At 42.3% G+C, this 13799-nt stretch overlaps 1 protein-coding gene and 1 long non-coding RNA gene across 2 annotated transcripts in view; one reads left to right on the plus strand and one right to left on the minus strand.

The window, feature by feature from the left end:
- The first annotated feature begins 3718 nt into the window (after positions 1–3718).
- The window catches only part of TMPRSS12 (transmembrane serine protease 12), a 45746-nt gene continuing 35665 nt past the window's right edge, over positions 3719–13799 (plus strand). The window contains exons 1-2 of the mRNA XM_065524208.2: positions 3719–3998; positions 4610–4805. Coding sequence (XP_065380280.1) covers positions 3758–3998; positions 4610–4805 — 437 coding nt within the window. The 5' untranslated portion in view covers positions 3719–3757. The remainder of the gene's footprint in view (positions 3999–4609; positions 4806–13799) is intronic.
- The window catches only part of LOC123567514 (uncharacterized), a 92695-nt gene continuing 89009 nt past the window's right edge, over positions 10114–13799 (minus strand). The window contains exon 3 of the long non-coding RNA XR_006690483.3: positions 10114–10167. This is a non-coding gene — a long non-coding RNA (uncharacterized lncRNA). The remainder of the gene's footprint in view (positions 10168–13799) is intronic.

The raw sequence follows: 13799 nt of genomic DNA on the forward strand, positions 1-13799 counted from the left end.
CTGGAGTGCAGTGGCCGGATCTCAGCTCACTGCAAGCTCCGCCTCGCGGGTTTACGCCATTCTCCTGCCTCAGCCTCCCGAGTAGCTGGGACTACAGGCGCCCGCCACCTCGCCCGGCTATTTTTTTTGTATTTTGTAGTAGAGACGGGGTTTCACCGTGTTAGCCGGGATCGTCTCTCGATCTCCTGACCTCGTGATCCGCCCGTCTCGGCCTCCCAAAGTGCTGGGATTACAGGCTTGAGCCACCGCGCCCGGCAACTATATTGTTTAAAGCAGTGCTGTATAATAGAACTCTTCACAACGGTGGAAATATTCTACAACTATGCTGTCCAGTATGGTAACAAGTGACGTGTGGCTACTGAGCACTTAAAGTATGGCTCATGTGACTGAGGAACTGAATTTTTATTTAATTTACATTTGAACTTAAATTGTCACATGTGGTGAGTGGCTACCATACTGTATGGCAAGGTTTATAATGAGAATAAGTGAAGTAAATACAAAATCCAGAATATTGGTTACTTCTGAGAGAAAAATAAAGACAGAATGAGGGAGAGATACACAGGGGATTTCAAAAGCAAAAATAATCTTCTTTTTCTTAAATGGGTATTCTACTGTTATTCTTTAAACTGAGCATATTTTTATAAATATCCTTTTATATGTATTAAATATTTAACAAAACAAATGTAGTGAATGGGGTGGTGTATACATGGATGTTTGTACTGTTATTGCTTAAATTCTGTGTAATAAAATAGTTTTATTTTAAAAATTGCTAGTACTCAGACATGCCCCAAGTGGCAGGACAAAGCCTCCCCAAAGCCCAGGCCCCAGGCCCTGGTACTAATGCCCTCATCCTCCATAACCATGGCTCTTAAGGTTTCACTTGGAAAGGAGAGGTAGGATGTTTTGTTTTGAGGCTCATTTAATTTTCTCTAAAAAATTTTAATGGGGTCAAGCCGCAGTGACTCATGCCTGTAATCCCCACACTTTGGGAGGATGAGGTAGGTTGATCATTTGACTCAGGAGTTTGAGACCTGCCTAGGCAACACAGTGAAACCCTGTCTCTACAAAAAAATACACACACACACACAAAAAGCACACACCTGTAGTCCCAGCTACTTGGGATGCTGAGGCAGGAGAATCACTTGAGCCTGGGAGGCAGAGGTTACAGTGAGCTGAGATCATGCCACTGCACTACTCCAGCCTCAGTGACAGAGTGAGACTCAAAACAAACAAACAAAAAATGTAATGGGATGAAGCTGGTTAAGCTAAGAGAGCTTCTGTGGACAAGGTCTCTTTTTCTGAGAGGAGAAATAAAGTTCTGCTTCTATTCTTAAAAATTAACAAAAACCAACAAAATTTTTAAAACACAAAGACAGGAATAAAAAGTGAAGAAGTGGGCCGCGTGCGGTGGCTCACACCTGTAATCCCAACACTTTGGGAGGCTGAGGTGGATGAATTGCTTCAGGCCGGGAGTTTGAAACCAGCCTGGGCAATGTAGACCTTGTCTCTACTAAAAGAATTAAAAAAAAAAAAAGTTGAAGAAGTGGAAAGTAGAAACTGTAACTGTAAACAACCTCTCGGGTGAAATTTTGCTATAGAGGAAAGCAGGGGATATAAAGGCAATTGAAGATTTTTCAAAGGTGGGAGAAACCAGATATATTATCTGTTGCTGCATAACAAATTATCCCAAAATGCAGTGGCTTAAAACAACAACTTATCTTGTACTTTCTGTGGGTCAGAACTTTTGAGTGTAGTTTAGTTGGGTGTCTCTGACTTAAGGTCTCTCATGAGGTTGCAGTGAGGGTGTCAGCTGGCACTGTGGTCTCATCTGAAGGTGTGATCAGGGGAAGATCTGCCTCTAAGCAGATCATGCGGTATTGCATGATTCAGCTCTTCGCGGCTGTTCAACTGAGGACTTCAGTTCCTCAGTGGCTCTTGCTGGCAGCCTCTCTACAGGTCCACAGGGCAGCTTACAACATGGCAGCAGCTTTACCTCAGAGCAACAGGGCTGGAGAGAGTGCTCAGGACAGAAGTCACAATCTTTTTATAACCTAATCTTGAAAGTGGTAGCCCATCATCTCTGTAACTTTCTATTTACTAGAAGTGAGTCACGAAATCCAGCCGACACTAAAGGAGAGGGAACTCACTAAGGATGTGAATACCAGGAGACAGGGTTCATTGGCGGGCATGTTGTAGGCTACCTACCACACCAGAGGATATTTGTCTGCGGATAGGAGTGATCCCACCAAAGAGAGGAAATGACAGTGCGGGAGAGGAGAAAAGGCAGAGGAAATCCAGGAAGAAGACCTCTGCAGTTATGATCCACAGCCTTTTTCATTTTATTTAGAGAGATGGGGTCTTGCTGTGTTGCCCAGGCTGGAGTGCTGTGGCTATTCACAGGCACGATCTCACTACCAATCAACACAGGAATTTTGATCAACTCTATTTCCAGTCTGGGCCAGTCACCCCTCCTTAGGCAACCTGGTAGTTCCCCACTACCGGAAGTTCACCATATTGATGCCAAACTTAGTGCATTAACCAGTTGACATAGCATACTACAGCCCAGAACTCTTGGGCTCAAGCAATCCTCCTGCCTCAGCCTCCTGAGTAAATGGGACTACAGGCATGTGCCACTGTGCCCAGCGCACTGCCTGTGTCACTGCTATTTTATGACTTGGCTGCATATACTTGCTTTATAAGTCTGTTGAACCTCTATTATCTGTCATAGCAAGACCCATCATCCCTATCATGTTGGCTATGGGTTTAAAAAAAGAAAAAAAAGTCATCTTGCCCTGTTTACAAAGGCATACACAATCTGACCACATCTCACACACACAAATACACACACCCCAACTGTGTTTCTCCCCCTTTCTAATAACACCTTCTACTAAAATACCTGGGGAACAAGGACTTTGTTTCTTGTCAGCCCACAGAGATCAGCTCATGCTGCAATTTGTTTCTCCAATATCACCTCCTCCACCCCCTGATTTCGGCACAGCTCTGAGCCTCTGCTCCCTTCCCCACATGTTACCATGTGTGAGCCCCAAACTAATATGCTCCTTTTATCTAATGCTGCCAACGGCACCAGCCTCGGAAGGATGGTATGAGCAAGGCAATTGTCCTTTTATTGACCTCTAACTCTGCACCACCTCACCAACTTCCCACACGGTCTTCTTATTACTGAAGGTGTTGGGTTAACAAAGGCAAAGTTCAGTATAGGTCAAGATAAGAAAGAGAACAATTTACAACTGAACATTAGACATCATTCTTAAAAACTTCGGGTTATGTTAAAGAAAAATTATTCAGTGATACTCATTAAAGCACAGGAAGACAGACTTTATCAGGACCATCCAGATAGGGATAGGGACCATGGCAATGGGATTTTGTAGTGGGTAGAGGGACTGGGCTAAAATCCAAACAGAGCAGGGGCAAGAGAGAATTTACAGCCAATGAGCAGGATAGAGGGGTCAGTGGATGGAAAATTACTAAGAGGGAGCATCAGGAGTAATGGGATTCCGGTTAACCGACCTAACAGGATTCTTGCTGGACAGGCCAGGGTGATCAGACATCACCTGGGGGATAGCGGTGGATGAGGAAGCCCATCAGACCTTGAGAGTGAGGGGTTCTTTCTAAACGGACCTACTCCTCGTCTTCCGACACCCCCGGCCGCACTCGCGCCTCCCGGCCAGGTCGCGCGCCCCGCGTGCCCGGGGCGGGTGGGAAGAACCTGCCGCCATCTTGCTCACCAACCTCCAAAATGCGGCTGCGGCTCCTGAGCGTGGCGCTGTTGTTTGTGGGGAGCTCTCACTTACACTCAGACCACAACTCGCCCCCCGGAAGGCACAGCCTTGGCCCCTCGCTGGAACGGGCCGCTGGTTCCCAGCAGACGGAGGCCGCCCGCAAGAGGCTCGGGCGGCGGAGACAGGGAGGGGCGCATGCAAAGGGCAGTACCTGTTCGCGCTTGTCTCTGGGGGGCCTCTCTTACCTTTTCCCCACCGGTATAGTCTTTGAATTCGGGTTTCTCCTTTTCTGGTGTTCAAATGGCCTTTAACCAAAATTTTACATACCCAAGCAGTTTCTCAACAGGTTAAAATAACAGTAGTTGTAATAGTAAAATGACGCTTTGTATTGTGAATCTGTATTTTCTCCTCAAAACATTCTGGGTTTTATCATCCTCATTTTATATATGAATAAGTCAGGGGATAAAGAGTTGAAAGGGAGTGCTATTAGGTGAGAAAAATTAGCCCAACAAGTGAAATGGTGAGCATGAGAATTTGCAGCTCTCGACTCACCGTGTCCAGGCTCTTTAACTGCTGTTTCACACAGGGAAGAAGGTGATACGTGGCCCAAAAATGTTATTTTTATATTTTGGGGGAATGGAGTTTTAAAATTAATGAATTGTGTTGACTTCATGTCTATTTGTAAGTAATCGATTATGGCATATTTGTCTTAACTGTCCAAGTTTCTTTCAAAATATGGGCATGTCTCAGGTATGTTAGCTTGCTTTATGTTTAACATAGGAATTTAAAGGATTTCATTAATACGTTCAGCTTAGGAAGTAACACATAATAGATGCTCAGTCCAAATAATATACCATTTTTATTTCTAGATTGTGGAACAGCACCGCTTAAGGATGTGTTGCAAGGGTCTCGGATTATAGGGGGCACAGAAGCTCAAGCTGGTGCATGGCCATGGGTGGTGAGCCTGCAGATTAAATATGATCATACTCTTGCTCATATATGTGGGGGAACCCTAGTGAGAGAGAGGTGGGTCCTCACAGCTGCCCACTGCACTAAAGACGCTAGGTATGTATTCAGAACACAACTATTTTATTTTCTTACGGGATATTTTGAAGTGATAGAGGACCATTTAACTTCACCCATTTTCAGTTAAGCTATGTTTGCAAATAGCCATAATGCCTTATGCATAGTACAGTGTGTTTGTTGAAAGGAATCCTTTATTATTATTTTTATTATTATTATACTTCAAGCTCTGGGGTACATGTGCAGAACGTGCAGATTTGTTACATAGAAGTATACATGTGCCATGGTGGTTTGCTGCACGCATCAACCCATCATCTACCTACATTAGATAGATATTTCTCTTAATGCTATCCCTCCCCTAGCCCTGCACCCAGGAATCCTTTATTATTTATTTATTTATATATTTATTTATTTTGAGATGGAGTGTCGCTCTGTCACCCAGGCTGGAGTGCAGTGGTGCAATCTTGGCTCACTGCAACCTCTGCCTCCTGGGTTCATGCGATTCTTCTGCCTCAGCCTCCCAAGTAGCTGCAATTACAGGTGCCTGCCACCATGTCTGGGTAATTTTTGTATTTTTAGTAGAGATGGGGGTTTCACCATATTGGCCAGGCTGGTCTTGAACTCTTAACCTCACGTGATCTGCCCGCCTCAGCCTCCCAAAGTTCTGGGATTACAGGTGTAAGCCACCATGCCCGATCATGGATCCTTTAAATTAGAGGCTGGTAAACTTTCCATAAAGGTAGTCAATATTTTATGCTTTGAAGGTCATATGGTCTCTCTCACAATTGCATGAAAACCAGCACTGACAATAAGTAATTGAATGAGCGTGGCTATAATCCAGTAAAACTTTATGAACACTGAAATCTGAATTTCATATAAGTTTAACCTGTCATGAAATATTTTGGTTGATTCAGCCATTTAAAAATGTAGAGTAGGGCACGGTGGCTCACATCTGTTATCCCAATGCTTTGGGAAGCCAAGACGGGAGGATCACTTAAGGCCACGAGTTTGAGACCAGCCTGGGCAATATAGTGAGATCCTGTCCCTAGATTTAAAATGTTTTTTAATGTAAAAAACATGCTTTATGGACTGTATGAAAATAAGAGACATGCCAGATTTGGCCTTTACTATTAGACTCTTTGAAAAAGAGACTCTCTTTTGCTTCACCTCCATTGACCCATAAAATCCATTTGCAGTCTGATTTTTGTGGCCAAATGCTATTAAAGATCCACCTCCATGCCAAATCCAATGACTTCATCTCAGTTCCCATCCTTTTTGACCTCTACAGCCTTTGGCAATGTTGACCACATCCTCTTCTTGAAATTATCTCTTTTCTTGATTTATAAGACACCACTCTACTTTTTTCTCCTGCTTCTTTGATGAGTCTTTGTCATCCTTTACATTGCAGTGTTTTCTAGAGTTTGCCCTCTGGCCTCTATCATTCTGTACTCTTTCCTAGAGATATCTAATCTACCTGTTTCAGCAATCACCATATGCTGTCAACTCCTAGGTCTCTCCTGATGAGTCATATTTCCAGCTCCCTACCATGCATATATATTGGAGTCACATTCTAAATAAGTCCAAAATAGAATTTACTTTCCTCTGATACTATTTCTTCTCTATTTTCTCAGTCAATAGCATCATCAACAGCTCCATTACCCAGAGAGTTATCTAATTTCTCCCACTTCACCTCTCCAAGTAGTCCCCAAGGCCTATGAAGGCTCTCTGTGCAGTATCTTGAATTTGCTGCTTCTGTCCCTCAGCCCTCCCTACTGATTAAAAGTAGATCCAGAATATCAGGCTCCATATTCCTAGCTTATGACTTATCATACTTATATTTACACTACTACTATGATAACTATCCTAATTAATATGAAATGGTAGCTCATTGTGGCTTTTATTTCCATTTCCCAAATTACTAGTGATGTTAAGCATCTTTCTATGTGCTTATTGGCCATTTGTATATCTTCTTTGGAGAAATGTCTATTCAAGTCCTTTGTCCATTTTTGAACTGGGCTTTTTTTGTTGTTGAGTTGTAGGAGTTCTTTATGTATTCTGGATATTAATCTGTTGTCAGACACATTACTTGCAAATATTTTCTCCCATTCTATGGGTCATCTTTTCACTCTCTTGATAGTGTCCTTTGATACACAAAAGCTTTTCATTTTGATGAAGTCAGATTTATCTATTTTTTTCTCTTTTGTTGCCTGTGTTTCTGGTGTAATATGTAAGAAATCATTATATCAAATCCAGTATCACGAAGCTTTTCCCCTATGTTTTCTTCTAAGAGTTTTATAGCTTTAGCTCTTATATTTAGGTCTTTGATCCATTTTGAGTCACTTTTTGCATAAGGTATCAGGTAAGGGTACAATTTCATTGTTTTACATGTGGCTATCAAGTTTTCCCAGCACCATCTGTTGAAAAAAGTTTGTCCTTTCCCCATTGGATGGTATTGGCACCTTCATTGAAAATCAATTGATCATATATGAGAGGGTGTGTTTCTGGGCTCTCAATTCTTCTCCACTGATCTGTCCTTATGCTAGTATCACACACAGTTCGGATTAGTATGGCTCTGTAGTAAGTATTTTTTGTTGGTGGTGTTTTTGTTTGTTTTGTTTTTTAGACAGAGTCTTGCTTTGTCACCCAGGCTGGCATGATCTCAGCTCACTGCGAACTCTATCTCCCAGGCTCAGGTGATCCTCCCACCTTAACCTCCTGAATAACTGGGACGACAGGTGTGCACCACCATGTCTGACTAATTTTTGTATTTTTTTGTAGAGACGGGGTTTCACTATGTTGCCCAGGCTAGTCTGAAACTCCTGGGCTCAAGTGATCTGCCCAGTTTGGCCTCCCAAAGTGGTGGGATTGCAGGTGTGAGCAACTGCATCCGGCCTGCACTAAGTTTTGAAATCAGGAAGTGTGAGTCCTCCAACTATATTCTTCTTTTTCAAGATTATTTTAGCTATTTGGAGTCTCTTAATATTCCATATGAATTTTAGGATGGGTTTTTCTATTTCTGAAAAAAAAGTCATTGGGATTTTGATAGGCATTGCATTCAGTCTAAAAACTCTAAAAACTCTTTAGAAAGTTTACAGTCTACAAAGCAATATGGGGAAATCCACATTTTCCCATATTGGGGAAAAGATTGCTTTGGGTGGTTCTGTCATCCCTTTTTTTTTTTTTTTTTTGAGAGGGGGTTTTGCTCTTGTTGCCTAGGCTGGAGGGCAACAAGAAGACATAAATAAATAAATGAAAATACATCCTGTGCTCATGGATTGGAGAACACTATTATTAAGATGACAGAACCTGCTGGGTGTGGTGGCTCACACCTGTAATCCCAGCACTTTGGGAGGCGGAGGCAGGTGGATCACAAGGTCAGGAGTTGGAGACCAGCCTGGCCAACATGGTGAAACCCCGCCTCTACTACAAATACAAGATATTAGCCAGGCGTGGTGGTGGGCGCCTGTGATCCCAGCTACTTGGGAGGCTGAGGCAGGATGATCACTTGAACCCGGGAGGCGGAGGTTGCAGTGAGATGGGATCGTGCCACTGAACTCCAGCCTGGGTGACAGAGTAAGACTTCATCTCAAAAAAAAAAAAAAAAAAGAATATTCTTCAACTAGATCAGCATGAAGGGGATGCTTAGGTCTGAGTTCTTTCACCAGTAATATGAGGTACTGGACTACTTGGCCAAGTTTAGTTATTAGTGTCCAGTTTTTCGCACTAGTTACTGGAAGACAGGCTTGTCCTTTTTCATCAAGTTTATGGTGATAACTTTTTAAGTATTTTTTGCAGGTTTGGAAACTCTATTGGAAAGTTGATTTCTATTTTGAAGGCCCCTTGATCAAATAAAAGGTTGTCAGGAAAAAAGAAAAAAAAAAAAAAGCCTTGCTAAGTCAATGAGTGAGCTTTATCATATTGGATGCTTGTTATTATAAAATACTTCATTCCACATTGGTAGATATCTTCAAGCTCCCTCGTCAACTTCCTGTTGGCCACTGTGTTGGATTTGCCTTCCCCACTTCCCACCCAGAAATCAGTTTAGTCTCTAAGAACCAGTCATGGTCTCGGCTCCTTTTCAAAGCACTGGATTCTGATATGCAGCCAGATTCATCATATGAGGAATGATATTGGCGGTGGAGCTGTTTATAGCTAGGTGTCTCTGAAGGCATTGTTTTTGTCGTCGTTGTTTTGTTTTTTGTTTGCCCTTTTTTCCCTTTCACTGAATGGCTTCCTTATAACACGAACTTATACATGATACGTTATGGTCCTTCATTCTATCTCATAATCTTTCAGCTTCAGCCCCTATTGCTAACGGGCCTTCTCATCAATTTTCATGATGAATTATCTGATTATCCCAGCCCAGCTTTTCAATCTAGGTGATACCACCATTGCTCAATTTATGAATAAACCTTTATTAGTGGCCTATCTCTTTCCCAGAGAGCTGTGGTCAGGGGACCTGGGTCATATATTAAATGAGAGCACCTTGACAACAGAGTGCGCAGGGCACTCATCCTTGCACAGGATATAGATATGGGTATATAAGCACCAGCGGGTATTTCTTCTTGTTTGTTTGAGACAGGGTCTTGCTCTGTCACCTAGGCTGGAGTGCAATAGCACAATCTTGGCTCACTGCAGCATCAATCTCCCAGGATAAATTAGTTCTCCCACCTCAGCCTCTCAAGTAGCTGGGACTACAGGCGGGTGCTATCATGCCTAATTTTTGTATTTAGTAGAGATGGGGTTTTGCTATATTGCCCAGGCTTGTCTCTAACTCCTAAGCTCAAGCTATTTTCCTACCTCAGCCTTCCAAAGGGCTGAGATTACAGGCATGAGACACTGCATCCAGCCACCAATGGATATTTCTAGAAAAGGGAAAGAGGATATTGTTTGAATTATCTCTATGTAACTGGAACTGAGAAAGAATATGTTGTGGTCCAGCAGCACTGATATGTATTAAAACTTAGAGGCTTTTTCGTACAGCCAGTCCTAACTCACATTAGTAGAAATAACCTTTTGGATCTATTTTTCTTTTCTCAGTTTTCTCACTCATGGCCTTATTTTCTTTTTAAAGTTAAGGCCTCATTTACATGCAGTATAATTTACCTTTTAAAAAAGTTCTGTTCTACAACTTTTGACAGTGTAGATAGTCATGTAATTACTACAATCAAGATTTAGAACAGTTCCATAACCTTAAATCCTGTCATGACCCTTTGTAGCCAACCCCTGCCCCTGCATCCAACCCTTGGCAGCCATTGATCTGTCGTCTATCCCTTACAGTTTTTCCATTTCCAGGATGTGATATAAACAGAGTCATGCAATATATAGGCATTTGAGCTTGACTTACTTACCTAGCAGAATGCATTTGAGATTCATCCATGCTGTTTTGTGTGTCAGATCATTCCTTTAAAAAAAAAAAAAAAATGACAAAAATGATTTTATTAAGATATAACAACATGTAGTAAAATTCATTATTTTTAGTGTACAGTTCTGTGAATTGGACAAATGCATAGTCATGTGATTACCAGTAGAAGGCACAGAACAAGTTTCTTCACCTCCAAAAACTCCCCCCCATACCCCTTTGACGTAAACCCCCTCCCTCCTACATTGCCAGGCAACCACTGATCTGTTTTCTGTCTTTATAGTTTTGCTTTTTCCAGAGTGTCATATAAATGGAATCATATGGTATGGAGCCTTATGAGTTTGGTTTCACTTAGCATAATGCATTTGAGATTCATCCATGTTACTGTGTGTATCATTACTATTTGTTTTTATTGCTGAGTAGTATTGCATTGTATGATGATATAGTTTGAGTGTCCACTCCAAATCTCAAGTTGGAATGTAATCCCCAGTATTGGAGGTGGGGCGTGGTAGGAAGTGACTGGATTGTGGGGGCAGATCCCTCATGAATGGCTTACAACCATTCCCTTGGTGATAAGTGAGTTCACATGAGATCTGTTTGTTTCATAGTGGGTAGCACCAGCTAGGTGCATTGGCTCACACCTGTAATCCCAGCACTTTGGGAGGCTGAAGCGGAAGGATCACTTAAGGCCAGGAGTTCAAGACCAGCCTGGTCAGCCAGGTGCGGTGGCTCACGCCTGTAATCCCAGCACTTTGGGAGGCTTGTAGTGAGCCAAGATCGTGCCACTGCACTCCAGCCTGGGTGACAGAGCGAGACTCTGTCTCAGACAAACAAACAAACAAACAAAAAACCACCTGGGCAAAACAGTGAGACCCTGCCTCTACAAAAAACTTTAAAAATTAGCCAGGTGTGGTGGCTTATGCCTGTGGTCCCAGCTACTAAGGATGCTGAAGTGAGAGGATTGCTTGAGCCTAGGGGGTTGACACTGCAGTACAGAGCCATGTTCACACCACTGTACTTCAGCCTGGGTGACAGAGCAAAACCCTGTCTAAAAAAAGTGTGTAGCACTACTGCCACCAGTGCACCCTGCCATGCCTCTGCCCCACCACTGCTGGCACATGTTCAGACCCCACTGCACTGCCACCACCAGTGCACACGCATGTGGACCCAGCTGCACTACTGCCCTGCTACTGCTGGCACATGCACACAAGCATGAACCCTGCTGCCACTGCCCAGACAAAGTGCTTTTGCCAGCATCCCTTATTGCAGCCTTGTTGCCAGTGGACCAGGAACACCTTGGGTCTTCCCATGCAGCATGTGCCCGACTATGAGAGGCCAGAGTACAAAGCCATGAGCCTGTCCAAGTCCCCCACGATTAGAGCTCACAGTCCAGGAATGCTAAGCGTAGTCTTGTGCACCTAAAATCACTTAGAAATGATGCCAGTTGACTAAACCCAACTTATAACACAGTCAAACCCTCAAGGGCACCAAAGAATATAAAAGCAAAAAGCTCCATCCAAAGGACAGCAACTTCAAAGATTAAAGGAATAACAGTCCACACAGATGAGAAAGAACCAGCGCAAGAACCCTGGCAACCCAAAAAGCCAGAGTTTCTTCCTACCTCCAAATGACCACAATAGCTCCCAAGCAATGGTTCTTAACCAGACTGAAATGGCTGGAATGAGAGGCATAGAATTCAGAATCTGGATGGCAATGAAGAGAAACGAGATTCCGGAGAAATCTGAAACCCAATCCAAGGAATCTTAAGAAATCCAGTAAAATAATACAAGAGCTGAAAGATGAAACAGCCATTTTAAGAAAGAACCAAACTGATCTATAGAGCTAAAAAAAAAAAAAAACCTCACAAGAATTTAATAATTGGAAGTATTAACAGCAGAATAGGCCAAGCTGAGAACAATCTCAGAGATGAAAGACTAGTTCTTCAAGTCAACTCAGACAGAAATAAAGAAAAAAGAATGAACAAAACTTCCAAGAAATATGGGATTATGTAAAGAGACCAAACCTACAACTCATTGACATCCCTGAAAGAAGGACAGAGAGCAAGCAACTTGGAAAACCTATTTGAGGACATTGTCCATAAAAATTTCTCCAGCCTTGCTGGAGAGATTGACATTCAAATTCAGGAAATTTAGAGAAGCCCTGTGAGATATTATACAAGAATACCATCCTCAAGACATATAGTCATCAGATTCTCCAAGGTTAATGTAAAAGAAAAAACATCAAGGCGACTAGAGAGAAAGGGCAGGTCACTTACAACGGGAATCCCCATCAGGCTAACAGCAGACCTTTCAGCAGAAACTCTACACGCCAGAAAAGATTGGGGGTCTATATTTAGCATCCTTAAAGAAAATAAATTCCAACAGAGAATTTCATATCCAGCCAAACTAAGCTTTGTAAGTGAAGGAGAAATAAGATCCTTTTCAGACAAGCAAATGCTAAGGGAATTAATTACCACCAGACCTGCCTTACAGGAGATCCTTAGGGAGTACTAAACATGGAAATGAAAGACCATTACCAGTCACCACAAAAACACACTTAAGTACATAGACCATTGACACTATAAAGCAACTACACAATCAAGTCTACATAAACAAGCTAACAACACGACGACAGTATCAAATATGCAAATACCAATATTAACTTTTAATGTAAAAAGGCTAAACACCCCATTTAAAATGCACAGACTGGCAAGTTGGATTAAAAAAAACAGAACCCAACTGTACATTGTCTTTAAGAGAGAGACATCTCACATGCAGTGACATCCACATGCTCAAAGTAGAGGGATGGAGCAAAATCTATCAAGTAAATGGAAAACAAACAAGAGCAGGGGTTGCTATTCTTATTTTAGACAAAACAGACTTTATTTATTTATTTTTTTGAGATGGAGTCTCACTCCGTCACCCAGGCTGGAGTGAAGTGGCACGATCTCGGCTCGCTGCAACCTCTGCCACCCAGGTTCAAGCGATTCTCCTGCCTCAGCCTCCCAAGTAGCTGGGATTACAAGCGCCTGCCACCACACCTGGCTAATTTTTGTATTTTTAGTAGAGGCAGGGTTTCACCATCTTGGTCAGGCTGGTCTTGAACTCCTGACCTCGTGAACCATGCGCCTTGGCCTCCCAAAGTGCTGGAATTACAGGCATGAGCCACCACGCCCAGTCTGACAAAATAGACTTTAAACCAAAATGACCAAAAAAGGACAAAGAAGAGCAATACATAATGATAAAGGGTTCAATTCAATAAGAAGACTTACCTATCCTAATACTGGAGGACCTAGATTCATAAAACAAGTTCTTGGAGACCTATGAAGAGACTTAGATAACCATACAATAATAGTGGGAGACTTTAACACTCCACTGACAGTATTAGACAGATCACTGAGGCAGAACACTTAAAAAGATATTTGGGATCTAAACTTGACGCTTGACAAAATGGACCTAACAGACACTCCACCCAAAAACAACAGAATATACATTTTTTTCATCTCCACATAACGCATACTCTAAAATAGACCACACACTCTAGAATAAGACAATTCTAGAATAAGACAATTCTTAACAAATTTTTAAAACCCAAAATCATACCATCCACACTCTTGGATCACAACATGATAAAAATAGAAATCAGTACCACCATCTCTCAAAACCATATAATTA

This window comes from Macaca fascicularis, chromosome 11 (assembly GCF_037993035.2).
Source record: "Macaca fascicularis isolate 582-1 chromosome 11, T2T-MFA8v1.1".
Taxonomy (NCBI): domain Eukaryota; kingdom Metazoa; phylum Chordata; class Mammalia; order Primates; family Cercopithecidae; genus Macaca; species Macaca fascicularis.